The 21590-nt window shown below is 60.9% G+C and overlaps 1 protein-coding gene and 1 pseudogene across 1 annotated transcript; one reads left to right on the plus strand and one right to left on the minus strand.

Moving 5' to 3' along the window:
• Window positions 1-1061: 1061 nt before the first annotated feature.
• FNDC10 (fibronectin type III domain containing 10) lies at window positions 1062-3190 on the minus strand. Its single transcript, XM_064371935.1, has one exon. It carries the CDS (start codon window positions 3046-3048, stop codon window positions 2359-2361), a length of 690 nt encoding a protein of 229 aa, XP_064228005.1. The 5' UTR covers window positions 3049-3190; the 3' UTR covers window positions 1062-2358.
• Window positions 3191-20493: 17303 nt separating this feature from the next.
• Window positions 20494-21295, plus strand: LOC105727774 (small ribosomal subunit protein uS2-like; annotated as a pseudogene).
• The last annotated feature ends 295 nt before the right edge of the window (window positions 21296-21590 follow it).

Genomic DNA, 21590 nt, shown 5'->3' on the forward strand with positions numbered 1-21590 from the left:
CGTTCGCCCTCCAGCTCCACTGCATATGGCTGGTGCTACACTGAGAGCCAAGGTCCACCTGCCTCCCCCACCCAGCCTGAGCCACCAAGTCAGAAGAACAGCAGACAGCCACAGTCCAGAGAGAGCAGGGTGGGGAGAAACAGAGAGACAGACACCCACTCCCAGGAGGGTGGCCAGCTGGGAACAAGCAGTGTGTGGGAGTGACCACGAGCTCAGATGCAGTCACCCCAGCAGGGACACCCGCTCCCAGGCTGAGGCTTATCCCCTGGACCTCTGCAAACCCTCAGCTGGACTCCAGGCCCCTGAGATGCCCCCAACTGAAAAGACAGGCCCGTGGCTGTAGCCGGTGTGAGCCCAAGCTCACAAACAAGCCGGAATCCCGCCGCAGGCCTGGGAGCCCCCAGAACTTCCCAGCTGCTCCCCAAGGCGCTGCCTTTGCTGGGAGAAGACATGGAAACACGCTTGCAGGTGGCCTGGGCCCCCAGGGCAGAAGGTGGCTGGAAGGAGCCCCCACGCCCGCCAGGCTGTCTAGACACAGGGCTTCACCCCCCTCCGGGGATGAGTCATCCTCAGAGCTGGGCTCCTCCTCCCCGTCCCTCGCCTGTTTTTGCGTCCTCAGGGTCACCCCTCTCTGCGAGGACAGCCTGGGAGAGGCTGTGGGGGAGGGAGAGTGGCATTCAGCACAGATACACACAGGAGCCCCAGGCTGTCCTCTGCCCACCGACCCCGTCCCAGCTCCAGCTCTTCACAGGGAGGCCCCGGCAGGGAGGGGGCCCCTCTGGAGAGCCTCGTTGCTGCAGTCACAGCTCAAGAGGGTCGCCGTGGGAATGTGTTATTTCTAAACGCAGCACATACCACCTCCCCCACCCCCCCAGACACAGCTGGCCCAGGACAAGAATGTGCCGAGACAAGCTCCGGACACCTGCCCGTCCTGCCAGGAGCTGCAGCCACCCGCGCCAGGAGAGGGTTCTGGGCCAGCCACCCGCCGGTATCCAAGGGCCCCAGGGGAGTCCACCTTTTTCCTCCCGCCCACTTCCCAATTAAACACACAGACAGCACTGTTGGTCTGAGGATGATGGACATTTAGACACTGGCGCCAGGTTTGCGCCTGACCAGCGCCACGCAGGGGTGGGTGGAGCAAAGACAGAGGCGGGCTGCAGGTGTCACGGGGCACCAGCTGGGGCCCGGGGTAGCTGGGGTGAGAGGGGGTGTTTGGCCACAGTGACCAGGAGGGGCCAGGTCAAGTCCAGGTGGTCAGAGCCAGGGGCTCCAGGAGGGGAGGGCAATGCCATACCCCTCACAGTGTCCAACGTCACCAGGCGGGCGTGACAGAAAGCAACCTCGGCCAGGGACACGGGTCTGCAGCAGGTGGGCAGGGTCAGCTTTGCTTCCATGGCGGGCGGCATTGCCGGGGCCAGAGCCTGGCTCTCGACCCTGGGCGTGCAAAGGCTGGGCGTGGCGCTGTCGGTCACACCGTGGCTGCCGAAGCTGCCTGGGTCAGCTGAGGCTTGGGATCCAGGCAGCGGAGGAAGGCCGGGCTGCTCGAGGCTGGTATCTAACCTTCTGCCCTGGGACCCGTGCTGACGGCGGCCGTCTATCCCCATTCCCACAGGAAGTCCTAGTCAGAGGCTGCACACGTACAGGGAAAGGGGCACCCGGCCCTGGAGAACCGCCAGCCGCCCCCAGTCAGAAGACACTCACCCCGGGGAACGCGGGCCAGGTCTCCCACGCCACGGCTCCCGGCTGGCACACCCTCAACGGGACAGAGCGCTGCAGGCCCTCACCTCATGCTTCCGCAACGCTGGAAGGGGGGTGTCTCCGAGGGGACGCTGGCCAGATGCATGGAGGGGCCGGCCAATCTCAGGGCCACAGACCCCCCTGGACAGCAGGGGGTGTTGGCTCCTGCGGTGGGCCCGAGATACTAAGGCACGAAGCTAACCTAAGCCCAGTGGGGTGGGGCGGGGGGCATAGGCTCCGAGGGCTACACCCCGGGCCTGCAAAGCACACAGTGACCGAGCAATGGCGACGGTCCGTCTTGGACAATTTGGCACAGGATGGAGGTGCGGGGTGATCCGGAGTGTCCATGGCTCTTGCTGGAAGGGGCGCCATGCCCTGGCCGCCTCTATGAAGGCCTCTGGATGCGGCCGGCACAGCAGCGCAGGCCCACGGGCCGATCCGCAGCCGGAGTCTGGGAGTCTGACGCCCGGCTGGGAGGGGCGCGCAATGATGCCAAGGTGCCGTGGTCGCCGCCGGCAGGCCCTCCTCTGCGGGGATCTCAAGGAGGCAGCAGGAACGAGGACAGGAGAGCGGGCGGAGAACCTGGGAGCTCCGGCGCGCTCGGGTAGGCGGCCTCGCGCTTCAGGGGTGTCTGCGCAGGCCGGGGCGCGCGAGGGCAGGGCGCATGAGGTTCTCGGTGATGTAGGCCACCAGCAGGCAGATGACCACCAGCATGACGCAGATGGAGCCGCCCACCGCCGTCATGGCCACCACGATGTGCCGCATGCCGGCCGGCTCGGCGGTGAACTCCACGCACTCGGCGGGCTCGGCGGGCTCGGGGGGCTCTGGCGCGGGGGCGGTGGGCCCGGCGCGCAGCGGCAGCGGCTGCAGGCACAGGCGGTAGAGGACGCCGTCGTGCACGTCGGGCAGCAGGTAGTCGCGGCAGGAGGCCCCGAGCAGCACGCGCTCGCACGGGAAGCGCGTGTAGGCGCCGCGCCACGAGCAGTTGAGCGCGAAGGCGCGCACGCGGCGCGCGGCGGCCGGGGCCAGGCGCCACTGCAGGAGGACGCTGTGGTTGCGCAGGACGCTGGCGCGCAGGGAGCGGCCGGCCGGGGCGTGCAGCGCGCAGCCCGGGGCCTGGCAGCGGAAGCCGCGCGCGGGGCTGCGGAAGCACAGGCGCCCGCCGCCCGCCTCGGGGCCCTCGGGCAGCACCTTGTAGGGGCACCAGGGCGCGTCGGCCGCCGGCTCCCAGCCCGGAGGCGTCGGGGCGGCGGCGGAAAGGGGCGGCGGCGCGCAGGCGGCCAGCAGCAGCAGCAGCGGCGGGGCGCGCATCCTGCGGCTGGGCCGGGCGCGGCGGGGCCCGGGGCGCGGCGCTGGGTCACGCGGGCCGCGCCGCCGCCGCCGCCGTCCCCGCTGCCCGCTCCCCGCGCTCCCCGGCGCGCCGCGCCCTCACCGCCGCCGCCTGTTCCGACCCACCCCCGCGCCCCGTGCGCGCTCGGACCCGGCGCGGCGGCGGAGGCGGGGCCGCCCCTCGCCCCGCCCCCCTTAACCCTCGCCGGGCCGCGGCCTGCGGGTGTCGTGGACGCGGGTTGGGGGCGCGCGGCGAGGCGGCCGGGGGTGCGCTCCTCCCGCTTCCCGCCTAGCGAGCGTTCCTCGGACCCCCGCCGTTCGCTCGCCCCCGCAGGGCTCCCCCGAGCCTTTCTCCCGGGCCGCGGCCGGCTTCGTTTCGCGTCGTGCAGCTCCGCGACCGCCCGTGGCCGCACCAGCCGGGGCTTCCTGCTTGGCGCAGGGGGCGCAGCGGCCTGGAACGCGCCGGACCCCGGGCCTTGCTCCCCAACGTCGGCCGCCCCGGGCCGGCACAATCAGGGTGCTGCCCGTACCGATGGGGTGGGGACCCGCAGGGAATGTTTCCTTCGCCCCGCGGCTTCTGCTCCTTTCGGGACGGACAGCGCCCGCCGGGGAGAAGCCCAGGCTTCGCGTGGTGAGAACTCCCTTCGCTCCGCACGCAGCGCGGGCAGCTCCAGGCGCCGACCTTCCCTGCCTCATCGCTCCTCTCCTGCGGCAGAGGCGCTGCTGGGGGCCCCTCCCGACGGCTGCGGGAAGGTCAGGTCTGGACAAAGGGAATCCCAAAAGCCCACCCTGTGCACTGGGCAGACGGCACCGATGGGGGAGGGGAAGGCTGGACGCACCCCAAGACCTTGGCCCCTCCATCTCATCCCTGCGTAGGTCACACAGCAACTAGGACACCTCTCCGGGGCCAGGGTGACAGCCAGGGACTGTGGATGCGGACTTGGCCCCGGCCTGGCCGGCCTGCCCTAACTGGAAACGGAGCCAAGCCGCGCACCCGAGGCTGGCCCGGCACCTCCGCTGAGCCAGCTCTGGGCCTGCAGGGGTGGGGAGGGGTCTCTGGCGACTGGACCCTGAGCTCCTGCGACCCTTCTGTGCTCGCCTCAGCCCTGGGGGCACAGCAAGGAGAGACTGTCTGTTCTGCTTATGGTGCCATGTCCTCGTTCCGCACGGAGTCCCCAGCCAGCGTCACCAACTCTTGGTCGTCGTGAAAAACCCAGGGCGGCACAGGACCTCAGGGGCTCCAGCCAGAGCCCAGGCCCAGCGGTCAGGCCCCAGCCCTGCAGTCACGGTGTACCTCCATCCCGGCACGGAGGGCTCTGACCCCACACCGCCTCTCTCGGCTGTTGGGCCCCTGGCAGGCTCTGCTGAGGCCTCTGCGCCTGGCAGGGAGAGGTTGGGGGCAGAGACCTTGGGAGCGGCTCTCCCTGCCCCCAGCTCCCACCTCTGCTTAGGCAGGGCGGACCCTGGGCTCTGACTCCTGCCCCAGCATCATGACGTGACTCGGGGGCTGCCCCAGGGAACACATTGTCCTTGCCCGGAACTCCCCGGGTTTTCACCTGGCCCGCTGCCACCAGTTTCCAGTGGAAGCCCCTCTGCCCCCAGGTGAGAGGGCATGGGCAGTGGGGCAGGGCAGGGGCCTGCATGATGGTGTGTGGAGTCGGGGACCCCCAGGTCCCTTGCATCTCGGCCTGAGGGCAGCTGGGGCCTTTGCCATGTGCCACGATCGTTCCAGCTTCCTGTAGCAGCACCTCCGTTTCTCTCTGGGCAGCCCCCTTTATGTGTTCTCAGGCCATGGGAAGCTTGGGTGGGGATGACCCTCCTCTGCCTAGGAGTCGGTAGGTGACCAGGGCCTGGCCAGCCAGACTCGACCTCTTTAGCCTCAAGGCCTTTGCTGACAGATGTTGGATTCCAGCTGCAGTGACCCTGAAGGTGGGTCGTGGGAAGAGCGGGAGAATGAAGCCGGCCCAGTCCACCTGCTTCCAGCACCTGGATCCTGCACTGCAAAGTGACTGTCAACACCAAAACACGGGGGTTCTGACCATCGCATCTGAGGGTCCTGGGGTGTCGTGGCTGCAGACCCTGCCCACCTGGCATCGGGCCTCCAGCTCGGGTCTGCGGTTGTAGAGTCAGTCCTGGGACTGAGCTCCCGGTGAGAGGCCCGAGGCGAGGGAAGAGGGGACCAGCAGAGAAAGGAGTGGCCCCTCGGGCTGCGAGCAGAGTGGCGAGGCAGAAGCCGATTGTGTGGGAGGAAAGCTTTGTTTCCCGGTGTCCGCCTGAGACATGGGGACTGGGTACCAGGAGGTCCAGCTGGGGCCAGCCCTGAGGAAGGAAGGAGGGAAGGGGACGGAGGGGCCAGGAGGAGGGGGAGGGACGACCCCTGCTCAGGGCCTGCGCTTGGGCCCCGGTGGCCTTTCACGGGCGCTCACTTCCCATGCTGCTGTGCTGATGGCACGCACACCGGCATCCTGACAGTCACTAAACGTCTTCTTTAAATGAGTTCATTTTTCACCTGGAGTGCTTTCCAAAAGCAAACTTCGTATTGTGATCATGAATAGAAAGTGTCAGAAAAATAACTATCAGACGTTCTTGGCTGCTCTCCTTGCTCGGAAGCATCAGACGGACTCTGAAAGGCCGTACCTCTGCCCCCCAGCGCGGCCCCTCCTCTGCCGCCGCATGAGCCCCACCCAGCGGGTCCCTGCTTCAGGAAGTGCTGCCCTGTCCTTTCAGGCCCTTCTTCTGTCCCTGGAGGGGTGTCTGTCCAGGGGACCCCTCAGAGGTCACACCCGGCCACTCCCGATCCCCTCACCACAACAGTGACTGGGCCACAGGGCTGAGTCCTCCCCGTAGCAGGGAAGCTGCCGGCCCTCTAGGCAGGCCGACCTCCGGGGACCCCTCTTCCCTCAGCTGCCCCAGCTCTAGGACGGGTGGGAAATGCTTCTGCTTGGCGGGGAAGGCTGGACCAGTAACAGTGGAAGTCGCCAGCAACGGTGGAGGCTTGGAGTCTGGGGAGCTTCCGGACGAGGTGTTCTCCTGGCCACGGCCTCTAGGGGGCCTTGCGGCTGGCACGGGCCTGCTGGGACTTGAGCATGTGGGTCCCTGGGGACCTGGGGACCAGCGCCGATGCTTATGAGCTGCGAGAACGAGAGCCCTAGGGCAGCAGCCACCACTTCTCATGCCCGCCCCCCCGGCCCGCAGCCCCTTCACCCTGGGAGCTGGGTGCGTTTCAGCATCCAGGCGTCCTGGCACACGTCTCCCTTAGGGTGCCTGGGAACTGCCCTTTCCTGCTCCTGTGGAGCTCCCGTTTCTCCAGCAGCAGTGACCAATTTCTCTTCCAGAAACGTGTGGCCCCCGAGAGCCCTTCACAACCTCCGGTCATGCCTCCAAAAGTCCAGGGAGGGGACAGAGCCCCTGCGGAGAGGTGGGTGGCCCCTGCTGGCTGTGCGCTGGTGTCGGGAGCAGTGGTTTTCAGTGGGTGCCCGTTCTCACCAGGTCCTGGGCTTGGAGCCCGGGCCCCCGCCGACCTCAGTGGGAGCAGAACCTGAAAGCCCCTCTCGGGGGTGACTTTCTCAAGTGCTGTCGTCTCAGCCTCCCTGGGCCCGAGCCGGTTGGGGGGCCAGTCCCCGCGGGTGCCTCAGCCCAACCAATCAACCAGATGGTGCCGCAGCGAGGGCACATCTGTGGCCCGAGCTGGGGGAGGAGGTGACCTCCTGGGACCCACCCCAAGAGCATCCACAGCCAGTGACGGTGTGAAGCTGAGGGGCCCCACAGATCCCAGGCCCAGGGCTTGGTGGCTGCAAGAGCTGGGAGGAGCCCCATCCTCCGGGGCCATCAGGGAGGGCAGAGAGGTCGCCGTCCTGCCCTGCCAGACGCCCGTTTCCCGCAGTGTGGCTGCTTGTCGCAGTGAGAGTGACAGGTTCCCCAGAGCTGAGCTGGTGCCTGCGGAGCCTCCGTCCAGCGAACCCCCATCCTTTGGGCCTTTCTTTCCTATGCCTTTTTTTTTTTTTTTTTTTGAGACAGAGTTTCGCTCTTGTTACCCAGGCTGCAGTGCAATGGCGCGATCTCGGCTCACCGCAACCTCCGTCTCCTGGGTTCAAGCAATTCTCCTGCCTCAGCTTCCCGAGTAGCTGGGATTACAGGCACGCGCCACCATGCCCAGCTAATTTTTGTATTTTTCGTAGAGACGGGGTTTCACCATGTTGACCAGGATGGTCTCGATCTCTTGACCTTGTGATCCACCCGCCTCGGCCTCCCAAAGTGCTGGGATTACAGGCTTGAGCCACCACGCCCGGCCTCCTTTTTTTTTTTTTTTTTTGAGGCAGAGTCTCACTCTGTCACCCGGGCTGTAGTGCAATGACACAATCTCGGCTCACTGCAAACTCTGTCTCCTGGGCTCAGGCAATTCTTCTGCCTCAGCTGTGATTACAGGCACGCGCCACCATGCCCGGCTAATTTTTGTATTTTTAGTAGAGACAGGGTTTTACCATGTTGGCCAGGCTTGGTCTTGAACTCCTGACCTCAGGTGATCCACCCGCCTCGGCCTCCCAAAGTGCTGTGATTACAGGCCTGAGCCTGGCCTGCAGCACTTTGAAGCATGTCTCTAGGGCAGGTGGTCAGCAGGCCAGAAGCCATGGCCCCAGCACTCAGGCCTGTTTTCTCCCTGGTGGGACAGCGATGGAGCAGCCCCGGCTTCCAGGGTCCCCTTGAGGAGGCCCAGCCCACCCAGTTCTGAGCAGTGGGGATTGGGCAGCTTCTTCAGGTCCAGTGGTTCCATGAGACCCAAGTGAGCTGGAGCACAGCGGACCCTCGGGGCTCACAGCGGACCCTCGGGGCTCACGGTGGACCCTTGGGTGTTCAGATACTTTCCACTTAGGAAAGGAGCTGCCTCGTGGTGGCCAGGTCACACAGGAAGGGAACCTGGCCTGGAACCCACCCCTTGACCACCTGACTCCAAGTGCAGACACCTGCGAGTCGGCCAGTGAGGGGCAGCAGCCAGGCCCAAAGGGCCACTTGCCCACTGGCTGCCCCCTGGTGCAGAGAGGAAAGCGGAGGCTCAGAGGGTCCATGAGGCCAGGAAGTAGAGCCAGGGCCCACCCAGGGCCGTCTGCTGCCCCAAGACCCTGTGGAGGGAACCTGGAAGTGGAGGGACCTGTAGCCCCCCGTGTCCCCCAGGGGCTCACCATCTTTCTGCCCTCCAATGCCCCAGAGGGTGAGCCTTGGCAAGATGGCAGCATTTGCCTAAAATGCATCAAACTGATTAGAAGGAGTGATGAGCAGAGTAGAATCTGCTTTTTTCTGCGGCTCAGCGAGATCAGTGAGAAGGCTCAGGTGAGGAGGCGCGGGTGAGAGGGCGCGGGTGGGGGGGCGCGGGTGAGAGGGCGGGTCGGAGGCACGGGTGAGAGGACGCGGGTGGGGGGGCGCGGGTGAGAGGGCGGGTCGGAGGCGCGGGTGAGAGGACGCGGGTGGGGGGGCGCGGGTGAGGGGGCGCGGGTGAGGGGGCGCGGGTGAGAGGGCATGGGTGGGGGGGCGTGGGTGGGGGGCGGGTGAGAGGGCGGGTCGGAGGCACGGGTGAGGGGGCGCGGGTGAGAGGACGCGGGTGGGGGGGCATGGGTGGGGGGGCGCGGGTCGGAGGGTGCAGGTGAGAGGACGCGGGTGGGGGGGCGCGGGTGAGAGGGCGGGTCGGAGGCGCGGGTGAGAGGACGCGGGTGGGGGGGCGCGGGTGAGGGGGCATGGGTGGGGGGGCGTGGGTGGGGGGGCGGGTCGGAGGGTGCAGGTGACGGTCACTCAACTTCTCTTCGTCGTGTTTCTGCTCCATACAAAGACCTCATATGGAGCCAGTGACAACCAGAGCCCATGGGGAAGGCAGGATGAGGATTGATTGGGCCAGGCTGCTCAGCACAGGATCAGCGGGCTGTCCTAGGGCGGGCTGGCCAGCTGCAGGGTGTGGTGGTCAGGTGAGGGGCGGGGCTGGTCAGGTGCGGGGCGGGGGTGGTCAGGTGCGGGGCAGGCTGATCAGGTGAGGGGCGGGGGTGGTCAGGTGCGGGGCGGGGCTGGTCAGGTGAGGGGCGTGGTGGTCAGGGGTGGGGCGGGGCTGGTCAGGTGAGGGGCGGGGCTGGTCAGGTGCGGGGCGGGGCTGGTCAGGTGTGGGGCGGGGGTGGTCAGGTGAGGGGCGGGCTGGTCAGGTGCGGGGCGGGGGTGGTGAGGTGCGGGGCGAGCTGGTCAGGTGCGGGGTGTGGTGGTCAGGTGCGGGGCGGGGGTGGTCAGGTGCGGGGCGGGGCTGGTCAGGTGAGGGGCGTGGTGGTCAGGGGTGGGGCGGGGCTGGTCAGGTGAGGGGCGGGGCTGGTCAGGTGCGGGGCGGGGCTGGTCAGGTGTGGGGCGTGGCTGGTCAGGTGCGGAGCGGGCTGGTCAGGTGCGGGGCTGGCTGGTCAGGTGCGGGGCGGGGGTGGTGAGGTGCGGGGCGAGCTGGTCAGGTGCGGGGTGTGGTGGTCAGGTGCGGAGCGGGGCTGGTCAGGTGCGGGGCAGGCTGGTGAGGTGAGGGGCGGGGGTGGTCAGGTGCGGGGCGGGGCTGGTCAGGTGAGGGGCGTGGCGGTCAGGGGTGGGGCGGGGCTGGTCAGGTGTGGGGCGTGGCTGGTCAGGTGCGGGGCGGGGCTGGTCAGGTGAGGGGCGTGGCGGTCAGGGGTGGGGCGGGGCTGGTCAGGTGCGGAGCGGGGCTGGTCAGGTGAGGGGCGGGGCTGGTCAGGTGAGGGGCGGGGCTGGTCAGGTGCGGGGTGTGGTGGTCAGGTGCGGGGCTGGCTGGTCAGGTGCGGGGCGGGCTGCTGTCAGGTGATCTGGCCAGCTCGGGATCAGCCTGGCCCCTGCCCGCTGCCTGTGCTCGCGTAAGAACGTCCGTGGTGCTCCGGCTCCTGCTGCTCTTGTCCTTGCGTCCTCTTTTCTTTTCGGCGACGGGCAGCACATCCTGTCCTTCAGGAAAGCTCTGCTCCGCCCGCTCCCTCCTCTTTGGTGTCCTTGAGCTCTGCAGGCCCTATTTTTTTTCTTTTTCTTTGAAGAAAAATACTCCAATTTTTTCTTTTTCTTAAAACATTATTTTCTTTTCAGGAACCTGCCAGGAGGCCCATCTTTCTAGAAAATTAACGGGAACCTCCAGCCTATTTAGTGACCAGCTGCTGGGGACAGTGAGTGGCCCCTGCCTTCCGCACCTCCGCGGGGGTCACTGAGCATGCTCACAGGGTCCCCTTCGCCACCTGCAGCTGAGAATTCAGAGGAACCTGCCTTGCTCTCTTTTCTGATGTTGTAAACTACACTTGGCCAAATAATACACTCCCAGCACTTTGGGAGGCCGAGGCGGGCAGATCACGAGGTCAAGAGGTCGAGACCATGCTGGCCAACGTGGTGAAACCCCGTCTCTACTAAAATGCAAAAATTAGCTGGGCATGGTGGCGTGCACACATGTAATCCCAGCTACTCGGGAGGCTGAGGCAGGAGAATTGCTTCAACCCTGGAGGCGGAGTTTGCAGCGAGCTGAGATCACGCCACTGCACTCCAGCCTGGCTCCTGGCGACAGAGGGCGAGACTCTGTCTCAAAAAAAAAAAAAAATGTCTCTGGAGTCCATCCCCTCGGCCAAGAGAGGATCTGTTCAGTTGGTGGAGGGCTAGCTGGGCACAGTGCCTCACACCTGTAACCGCAGTACTTTGGTTCTTTTTCTATTTTTTTTGAGACGGAGTCTCATTGTCACCTGGCTGGAGTGCAGTGGCGTGATCTCGGCTGACTGCAACCTCTGCTTCCCGGGTTCAAGCGATTCTCTTGCCTCAGCCTCCTGAGTAGCTGGGACTACAGATGCCCACCAGCACACCTGGCTAATTTTTTTTTTTTTTTTTTTTTTTTTTTTTTTTAGTAGAGACGGGGTTTCGCCATGTTGGCCAGGCTGGTCACGAATTCCTGACCTCAAGAGATCTGCCTGCCTCAGCCTCCCAAAGTGCTGAAATTACACGCATGAGCCACCACGCCCAGCCAATCCCAGCCCTTTGGAAGGTGGAGGTGAGCAGATTGCTCAGCCCAGGAGTTTGAGACCAGCCTGTGCAACATGGTGACACCCCATCTGTACTAAAAATTTAAAAATAACTGGCATGGTGGGGCCATATCTGTGGTCCTCGCTTCTCAGGAGGCTTATGTGGGAGGATCTCTTGAGTCCAAGAAGCAGAGGAGGCTGCAGTGAACCAAGATCGTGCCACTGCACTCCCGCCTGGGCAACAGGGCAGACCCTGTCTCAAATGCAAAACAAAACAAAAAACAGTTTGTAGAGGGCTCGGGATTTTATTTTTTGTTTACATAGGGAACCCAAGGAAGGAGAAAGGCAAGGTGGGTCTCAAGGATGAGAGCAGAGAAGAGCCTGAGATGAGGGCTGTGCCGCAGAGTCGGGAAGCGACTGGTCCGGGTTGAAACAGGAGGGTCAGTTAGACAGAACCGATGTGTGTGGGCCTTCGGAAAATGTTAGGCACGTGGCAAAAATGTTGGGGCGCTTGAAAAAGAACTGGCTGTGGGTCAGTAAAAAGCTCGGTATATGGAAATACTCGGTAACTATTAACTCACAAAAAAAGGTCGGGCCGGGCACAGTGGCTCACACCTGTAATGCCAGCAGTTTGGGAGGCCGAGGTGGGTGGATAACCTGAGGTCGGGAGTTCGAGACCAGCCTGGACAATCTGGTGAAACTCTGTCTCCACTAAAAATACAAAATTAGCTGGGTGTGGTGGCAGGCGCCTGTAATCCGAGCTACTTGGGAGGCCGAGGCAGGAGAATCACTTGAACCTGGGAGGCGGAGGTTGCAGTGAGCTGAGATCATGCCATTACACTCCAGCCTGGGCGACAGAGTGAGACTCTGCCTCAAAAAGAAAGAGATTGTACAGGAATGGTGGCACGGTTTACACGGTAGCGTCGAACAGCAGGCACTCAGTCATGAAGAGTGAGCCTGATTTTACGACAGCCGTGAAAGTTGCAGGTTCCAAAATGGAACGACTTCTGTCCCTAACCACACGGAGTCGGGTGGCCACGAAGGGGAGCCCTCGCGAAGGAATGGCCGCAGCGGGCGGTGAGGCAGTGTCCAACGACCGGCTAACGCCATGCCTGCAGCACGTGCCCACGGCCGGTGGCGTTGAAGCGGCGAGAAACACGCGTCTCCAATGGCGAACTGAGGATGGAAGTGGCTTTGCAGTCGCCGGGAGCTGGGCCGGCTACAGCCTCGTTCGCCGAGCTCCCCAGAAGCAGCTCCCCTCCCCTTGTATCGGCTTACAAGGCTAACGGGGAAACTGAGGCGAAACTATGTCATTGTCCATTCGCTGGACGTCCCACCCTCCATCTTTTGGCTTCATTGATCTGCTAGTTCATGTAGAGCGTGAGCAGGGACCAGCGCGGAGGGGCTTACAGAGACGACACAAAGGCAGTAAGCTATTAGTTGGGAGGGGTGTTTCCAGGAGGGAGCCTGGGCCCTGCAGACGTTGGGGGGACTCAGTGCCGCGCTCCAGCCGCCAGGGACAGCGTGCATTTACAACAGTTTCAAGGCTCACAAGTAGCAGAGCCCTGCCAGCTGAAAAGGGAGTCATCTTCCCAGCTCTTTGCTATTTTTTTTCTTTTTCCGTCTCCTTCCCATCTGGAGGGGAGTGGAGGGAGGAGGTGGAGACAGGGAAACAGGAGGCGAGGGGGTCTCCCTCTCAGGTTTGTTACAAAACAACATCTGTGAGCCCATCTGTGTTCCCCCCTTGCCCCGGACCCCTCTCCCCCTCCCCCTCGCCCTCAGGTAGGCTGATGACCAGTCCTGACACGAATACCCCAGGCTGCAACCCCCTGCCATTCCCAGATGAAGCCCCTTGTCCTGGAGAGCCCGCCTCTGGGTTTCCTTTCAGGTTGACAGTTTGGGAGCTCAGAGGACCCCTGGGGAGTGCTCCAAGGAAGGACAGCCAGGTTCTCAGCGACCTTCTCTGGAAGTATGCCATGTCTACAGTTAAGAAATGAGGCCGGGCACGGTGGCTCACGCCTGCAACCCCAGCACTTTGGGAGGCAGAGGCAGGGGGATCGAGAGGTCATGAGTTCGAGACCAGCCTGGCCAAGATGGTGAAACCCCGTCTCGACTAAAAATAAAAAAAAAGTTAGTCAGGTGTGGTTGGTGGCAGGTGCCTGTAATTCCAGCTACTTGGGAGGCTGAGGCAAGAGAATAGCTTGAACCTGGGAGGTGGAGGTTGCGGTGAGCTGAGATTGTGCAACAGCACTCCAGCCTGGGCAACAGAGCAAGACACTGCCTCAAAAACAAACAAACAAACACAAACAAACAAAAAGAAATGAGAGGCCGGGCGCGGTGGCTCACGCCTGTAATCCCAGCACTTTGGGAGGCCAAGGCGGGTGGATCACGAGGTCAAGAGATCGAGACCATCCTGGTCAACATGGTGAAACCCCGTCTCTACTAAAAATACAAAAATTAGCTGGGCATGGTGGCGCGTGCCTGTAATCCCAGCTACTCAGGAGGCTGAGGCAGGAGAATGGCTTGAACCCTGGAGGCGGAGGTTGCGGTGAGCCGAGATCGCGCCATTGCACCCCAGCCTGGGTAACAAGAGCGAAACTCCGTCTCAAATAAAAAAAAAAAAAAGACAAAACAAAAAGAACAACAGTGGGGCCAGGGGCATCGGTTGTACTGGAGGCAGCGAAGGCCCCGAGCTGAGGTTCCCCGCGGTGTTTGTTGGTTACAATCGCTCTGAGCGGTCAGCAGACGGTGGGGTGAAGGCGAGGCGGCCGTGGGGAGGGGTGGCGTGACAGTGGACGCTCCTCGGTGAACGGGAGCTGGCGCGTCATTCTAAACAGCGCTAGCAGTGGTGGCTTTGTGGGAAACTTTGAAAAGCAGAAACGTGTGGTCATCTGTAGATCGCGTTCCGGGCGCAGCTGGAGGGAGTGAGTCTCACAAGGAGCCTGCACGTCTGGTTGCTGTGTGATGCTACAAAAGGGGTTTGAAGCCCTTGAGCACGTGATGCACCGTAGCAGGGTCAGGCCGCTCCGCACCGGGAACACGAGGCTTAGGGCAGCTTGCCTCCCCCGAGACCCCACGCGCTTTGCCGCCGTTTACTGTTCCCAGGACTTGTAACTGTTTCACGTGGCATCTGTGAGCCCTGCCTCCTTGCCGTTTTCCCACGTCAGCGTTTTTATTTAGAGCGGACCACCAAGCAAGGCAGACTCGACCTGGCGGCTGTTTGGTTTTGAGCTTTGAATTCGTCTGGTACCCCTCGCGGGATCCTGATACCCCTACGCGCCCCGGTACTGTCTATGTAAGTGTGGGGGTCAAAGGACACGTCAGGAGCTTCTCTTTTCCTTCCTGTCACCTGCTTCCCGTCTGGTTGATGAAATGCCAATGTGGAAGGGCTGGCCAACCAACCACAGCACAAGTGCCGCTCCTGTTGCTGGCACTGAACCCCAGGTTGGTCCCCAGCAAACCACCGCTCATCCACGCGGGGATGGCCAGGGCTGACTGAATACTGCCGCTCATCCATGCGGGGACAGGCCAGGGTCAACTGAGTACCACCACTCATCCACATGGGGACAGCCAGGGCTGAGTGAATACCACCGCTCATCCACACGGAGACGGGCCGGAGTGACTGAATACCACCGCTCATCCATGCAGGGACGGGCCAGGGCCGACTGAATACCACCACACATCCACACAGGGATGGCCAGGGCCCACGGAATACCATCACTCATCCACACGGGGACGGGCCAGGGGTGACTGGATACCACCGCTCATCCACACGGGGACGGGCCAGGGGTGACTGGATACCACCGCTCATCCACACGGGGACGGGCCAGGGGTGACTGGATACCACCGCTCATCCACACGGGGACGGGCCAGGGGTGACTGGATACCACCGCTCATCCACACGGGGACGGGCCAGGGGTGACTGGATACCACCGCTCATCCACACGGGGACGGGCCAGGGGTGACTGGATACCACCGCTCATCCACACGGGGACGGGCCAGGGGTGACTGGATACCACCGCTCATCCACATGGGGACAGACCAGGGCCGACCGAGTGGTTAGCTCTTGAAAAAGTTTAGGCCCACTACATTCCGTGAGGTTTCCAAGGAATGTCAAATTCTCCCTCTGCCGTAAGAGACACAGGTAAAATCGGCATTGAGGGCGGGAGGTCGATGGCCCTGGGTGCTGTCCCATGGGGCTCCTGGCCTTTGGGCAAAGCAGTGTAAGAGGGCGTGGGGTGCCGGAGGAGAGCTACCAGGCGGTTCGTGCCTGGCTGGCTGGCCCCTCCGAGCGGGAAAGGAACAATCTGGGTTTCTGGCCTGCCCGCTGCACAAGAGCAACAGTCGCTTTTATTCAGGGTGCGAATGAAATATTTAATCCGTTCCAGCCGGGCGTTTCCGTCCTGACACCCGGGTTCTGTGGCTACAGTTCGCTTCAAGCCCTTGACTTCTACTACAGCTACTTCGGTTTTGTCCTTGGGGATGAAGCAAGAAATCGTTTGGTTTTGTGAGTTTGGGAAGAGGTCACGGGGGAAGATGGAGGGGGAGGATCAAAGCGTATTTCAAAGACGCCCGTAGGGACCTTTCCAGGGACGTCTGCTCCTAGGCCGCAGAAGGGCTCTAAGGCCAGGTTAGGGTGGTGGAGGTAGGGGTATTACTGGAGATACGGACTAGGTTGCAATGGGGAGACTGGCAATTAGAAGGGGTGGTTCCTTTGGTGAAGTGGAGGTGGGGTTTTTTGTTTGTTTTTTGAGACAGAGTCTTGCTCTTTTGCCCAGGCTGGAGTGTAGCAGCGCCATCTTGGCTCACTGCAACCTCCGCCTCCCAGGTTCAAGCGATTCTCCTGTTTTAGCCTCCCAAGAAGCTGGGATTACAGGCGCCTGCTACCACTCCTGGCTAATTTTTGTATTTTTAGTAGAGGTGCGGTTTCACCATGTTGGCCAGGCCGGTCTCAAACTCCTGACCTCAAGTGATCTGCCCGCCTCAGCCTCCCAAAATGCAGATATGACAGGCATGAGCCACCACGCCAGTGGGAGGCAGGGTTTTAGGGTGGGACAACCCTTCGAGGAGGTCCAGCCTGACACGTGGTAATCCACAGAACATCTCCCCAAGTATAGCAAAACCCCCAACTTTGGACTTGTCCCCAAAGCGGGAATCTTTGTACTCCTTCGCTGCAGGTCGGGGTGGTGCTGGTTTTCCCGGAGGGGCAGAGGTACTTCTCTGAAGACGCTAGCTGTCTCTGACGCTGGATGTTCCCACAGGGCACGGCAAGGCAGGCATCGAATGTAACTGTTTGCGGGGGAGGGAGAGCCGGTTACATTGATGAGCTCTTCGGGCGCTAAAGGAAGAAGAAAGAGACAGATTAAAGCTTTTTGAATGTTAGTTTGGAGGCCGTTGGTCCATGACTTTGTGGGGTGGGGCTCCAGCCTAGGTTGGTTGGAGCCTCCCGTCTTTCCCACTTTTGATAAGGATGAGATCTCCGGCTGATGCTGGTGAGCTGGGAATCCGAGGGGTGGGGTTTGCGCTGGGCCTTCAGTCCCGAGGGAGGAGACGGTGGCAGGCAGACCAACCGCAGAGTTTTTGGGAAACTGATCTTCTGTTTCAAATGCAGGAAGGTTAGTAGTGGAATTTGGATAAGGGAGCCTGGAGAGCATCTCTAAGGGGACAGGCCAAGATCTCTCCAGGGGCACTTCAGATTCTTAGTGAGGCCATGGGACGGCATTCTGTCCATGGTAACCGGCTTTCCAGGGTTAATCTGGTTAGACAAATTTTTAGAGTTCGATTCGTTCTTTCTACCCTCCCTGATGAGGGCGGGTGCCAGGGAGTGTGACATTCCCATCTTATTCTTAGGGCTTGGGGTGGCCCCTCAATGACGTGTGCAGTGAAGCGGGCCCCATCGTCGGAATCAATGTTTGCCATTAGTCCAAACCTGGGGATGATACGTTCAAACGCGGCTTCGACCAATCCCGGCTGTGACGCTTGGGAAGGCGGTGGTTCCACCCGGTGGGTGAGACGGTCTCCCATCCCTAGTCCATCTTGAGAGGGCCTACTGGGGGCCTTTCAGCCTAGTCAACTCGGACGCTTTGGAACGGCCTCGACGCTGCATCTCTCCTCCTGGGAGGCCGCGTCTTTACGGTTTGCTTATTCGCTTTTCTTCACACTCTGCAACCATCGCCGCGTTCCTAGCGAGGGGACCTCTCCGCACACACCCGCAGGCTCCGACGGCTGCATCCACACAGCGTGTGCAGCTGGGACAGCACTTCCTTCCCTCTGTCAGCACAACTTCCCCTTGGGCGCTCCTTAGCTTCTGTTTTCTTTAGTGTCTCTTGGTCTAGGCCAGGCGCGGTGGCTCACGCCTGTAGTCCCAGCACTTTGGGAGGCCGAGGCGGGCGGATCACGAGGTCAGGAGTTCAAGACCAGCCTGACCAACATGGTGAAACCCCGTCTCTTAAAAAAAAAGAAAAAGAAAAGTTTCTCTTGGTCTGCGCGGGAGAAGATGAGGCTCGCAGCTGGAGGGGAGACAAAGGGTCAGATGGAAAATGGTGCCTCTGGGGAGGATGTAGCTTGCCTGGCTACCTGGTCTGTGAGCTGATTTCCCCGGCTTCCGAAAAATGGGTTCCCTTGGTGTCCTGGGACATGGACAACCACCGTCTCTCCGGCAGCTGAAGGTTTTCTAATACTGCAAAATTAAGTCCTTGTGGACCACATCTTGGCCCTTACTATTGATGAAGCCTCATTCTGTCCAGATCGTTCCAAAGGTGTGGACTGCTCTGCAGGCATACTTGGAGTCGGCGTAAACAGTTCCTTCCTGATTCTGCAGGGACTCTGAGGCTTGGTTTAACGCAGAGTTCACGTTTGGGCAGACCGGCCGCTTGGCAGTCTTCCCGTGAGGTTTCCACACCCACTACGGGTACCTGCTGTGCCTTTTTTCCTTGGTGACCCGGGAGGAGCCGTCTAGAAAAGGGGGCGCCCTGTTTGGAAGACGGATTCACTTAGATCCAGCCCGACTCTAGTCTGACAAGTGACCAGATCTGAGCGTTTACGCCCAGGTTCTTCCTGGTTTGGATTTCCCATCAGAAAGCCGCAGGGTTCAGTGAACTGTCGGTGGTTAGTACTCGGTTGTCCCTCTCTAATGAGAAAGCTTCATATTTTAAAATTCTGGAGTCAGTGAGCCAATCTCCCTGCCTTCTGATTCAGAATGGCTCTGACTTGATGAGGGGCACTTGTGAAGAGGCTTCCCCCGAAGCTTATTTTCCTGCTTTTTTTTTTTTGAGACGGAGTTTTATTCGCTCGTTACCCAGGCTGGAGTGCAATGGCGCGATCTCGGCTCACCGCAGCCTCCGCCTCCTGGGTTCAGGCAATTCTCCTGCCTCAACCTCCTGAGTAGCTGGGATTACAGGCATGCGCCACTGTGCCCAGCTAATTTTTTGTATTTTTAGTAGAGACGACGTTTCACCATGTTGACCAGGATGGTCTCGATCTCGACCTCGTGATCCACCCTCCTCGGCCTCCCAAAGTGCTGGGATTACAGGCGTGAGCCACCGCGCCCGGCGAGACATGCCTTCTTAAGATGTCCTGGCTTTCCACACCTGAAACACCTGCTTTCCCTTCTCCCCTCCCTGCTCCCTGCCTCTCGGGTTTCACCCCTTCATTCCCTGTGCAGGGTCTGGCAGCCGGGCAGTTAGGTTTACGAGTTCTGCTTCCCTGGGACCCCTGTTGAGTTCTCTGTTGGAGGGTGGACAGCATCGTTTTGCCTTTTGCTTCCGCCTCTCCTCAATCCCTCCCTACATCTACCTTTTGGGCCTTTGTAAAAGTTCCTCTATGGGACCGTCCTTCCAATTTTCTAGCTCTTGTAATTTCTTTGCAATGTCCGGCCAACTACTGGTGACAAAGTGGAGCCTCAACAGCCCTGGTCCTAGTGGGTCCTGTGTGTCCAAACCTGCATATTTTCTTACCTGTTCCTTAAGTCTAAGAATTCCACGGGCCCGTCACCTTTCCCTAGTTGTACATTAAATGCTCAGGAAATATTTGGGGTTCGAGGAACTGACTCCGGAACCCCTTTCGTTACCACGACCCTGTGGTCTCGAGTTTTCTCGGTGGACCACACTGATGCTATCCCATTGAGGGTCCTGGGCTGGGTATTTATGCTCTGCTGTTAGGACAATCTGAGCAGCGGGTGCTCAGACTCCCAGACCACCATAGCGGCCCTGCAGGTCACGGTCCTTTCCTCTCCTGAGAATACTTACAGTAGGCATCAGTTCAGCCCAGGTGTACAGTTGTGGCCCCAGAAACTGGTCAATTTGATCTGCAACTCCACAACGGTCATCTAACAGGGGCTTGAGTTCCCTTTTCAAATTTCTAACCTGTGAACTAGTTAAGGGGACATTTACAAAGCCAATACCCCCTCCTCCAAGGGGTACTTCCCTTAAGGGAAAAAGGGTTGCGGGAGACTTCTCCGAGGAAGACGGGAAAGGAGAGTTTTGAATGTCCCTTTGGCACTGTTCTCTCTCCCCCTGGTGCGTTCCTGAGGAAGGGGTGTGTTCGGGCGGCTGTCCAGTGGGAGTGTGGGGTGTTAAGGGGCAGGGTTATATGGGGGATGGGCTGACTGTTCCGTCTGGGGTGGGGGGTAGGTGGGGGTGGGGCTGACTGTTCCATCTGGGGTGTGGGGTAGGTGGGGGAAGGGCTGACTGTTCTGTCAGGGGTGTGGGGTAGGTGGGGGAAGGGCTGACTGTTCCGTCAGGGGTGGGGGGTAGGTGGGGGTGGGGCTGACTGTTCCATCTGGGGTGTGGGGTAGGTGGGGGAAGGGCTGACTGTTCCGTCAGGGGTGGGGGGTAGGTGGGGGTGGGGCTGACTGTTCCGTCAGGGGTGGGGGGTAGGTGGGGGTGGGGCTGACTGTTCCATCTGGGGTGTGGGGTAGGTGGGGGAAGGGCTGACTGTTCCATCTGGGGTGGGGGGTAGGTGGGGGAAGGTGGTCTTTGGGGATTTTGAGTTTGGCTTTGCTTTTATCCCGTAAATTCCTTTAGGGGATAGAGAAGGACAGACCCTTGTCCCCAGCATGGAGCATAATCTATCTCCTCTTGAGAAATTGGACTTTATCACTGACATACTGGATCAGGAGTTGGCATATTCTGTCCTCGTCCGACCCCACTTTGGCCAAAAGACCGAAGGTCTGAGGATGGGTTCCTCAGTCCAAATAAAACAGCAACACTCCTTTCCGCGCCACCTGCCGAGGGCTCCACACGGCGTTCTTCTGGATTCCCGTCGTAACTTAAAGGGAAACTTTCACAATGTCCAGAGCCCTTGATGTCCTGCAAATGAAGGAGGAGGATGTCCTTAAGTTCCTGGCAGCAGGAACCCATTTAGGTGGCACCAACCTTGACTTCCAGATGGAGCAGTATATCTATAAAAGGAAAAGTCATGGCACCTACATCATAAATCTGAGGACCTGGGAGCAGCTTCTGCTGGCAGCTCGTGCCACTGTTGCCATTGAAAACCCTGCTGATGTCAGGTTATGTCCTCCAGGAGTACTGGCCAGAGGGCTGTGCTGACGTTTGCTGCTGCCACTGGGGCCACTCCAATCGCTGCCGCTTCACTCCGGGAACCTTCACCAACCAGATCCAGGCAGCCTTCCGGGAGCCACGGCTGCTTGTGGTGACTACCCCAGGGCTGACCACCAGCCTCTCACGGAGGCGTCTTATGTTAACCTGCCTACCACTGCTCTGTGTAACACGGATTCTCCTCTGCGCTGTGTGGACACTGCCATCCCATGCAACAAGGGAGCTCAGTCAGTGGGTGTGATGTGCTGGATGCTGGCTCGGGAAGTTCTGCGCATGCGTGGCACCATTTCCCGTGAACACCCGTGGGAGGTCACGCCTGATCTCTACTTCTACAGAGATCCTGAAGAGACTGAAAAAGAAGAGCAGGCTGCTGCTGAAAGGGCTGTGACCAAGGAGGAATTTCAGGGCGAACGGACTGCTCCAGCTCCTGAGTTCACTGCCACGCAGCATGAGGGTGCAGACTGGTCTGAAGGCGTGCAGGTGCCCCCCTCTGTGCCTATCCAGCAGTTCCCTACTGAAGACTGGAGCGCCCAGCGTGCCACGGAAGACTGGTCTGCAGCTCCCACTGCTCGGGCCACTGAATGGGTAGGAGCAACCACTGAATGGTCGTGAGCTGTTCTTGTGTGGGCTGTTAAACAACATGTAAGATTCATGGAAAATAAACAGCGAGTTTCTAAAAAAAAAAAAAACAGCAATACTTTATCATTTGAAGTCTGTTCCTGTGTCTGGCCCTTTCATCATCCTTCCAATATTTTCACGGAAGGCCTAGGGGACTCATGTCCGGGAATTTTATTTTCTGCCTGGCCTTTTGGAGTCCCTATCTTACTTGGGGCATTTCCCGTCCTGGGGGCTGGTGAGGCTCAATCCCTCGTGTTAGTGCTTTCTCACACTCTTGTGTCCTAGAGGCTGAACCTCCCCTTTTCCCACTGGAGGATTCTTGCGCTCTCGTGAGCACTCACTTTGT

The sequence above is a fragment of the Aotus nancymaae genome, unplaced genomic scaffold (genome assembly GCF_030222135.1).
Source record: "Aotus nancymaae isolate 86718 unplaced genomic scaffold, 86718_ANA_hifiasm-v0.15.2.pri h1tg000250l, whole genome shotgun sequence".
Lineage (NCBI taxonomy): Eukaryota > Metazoa > Chordata > Mammalia > Primates > Aotidae > Aotus > Aotus nancymaae.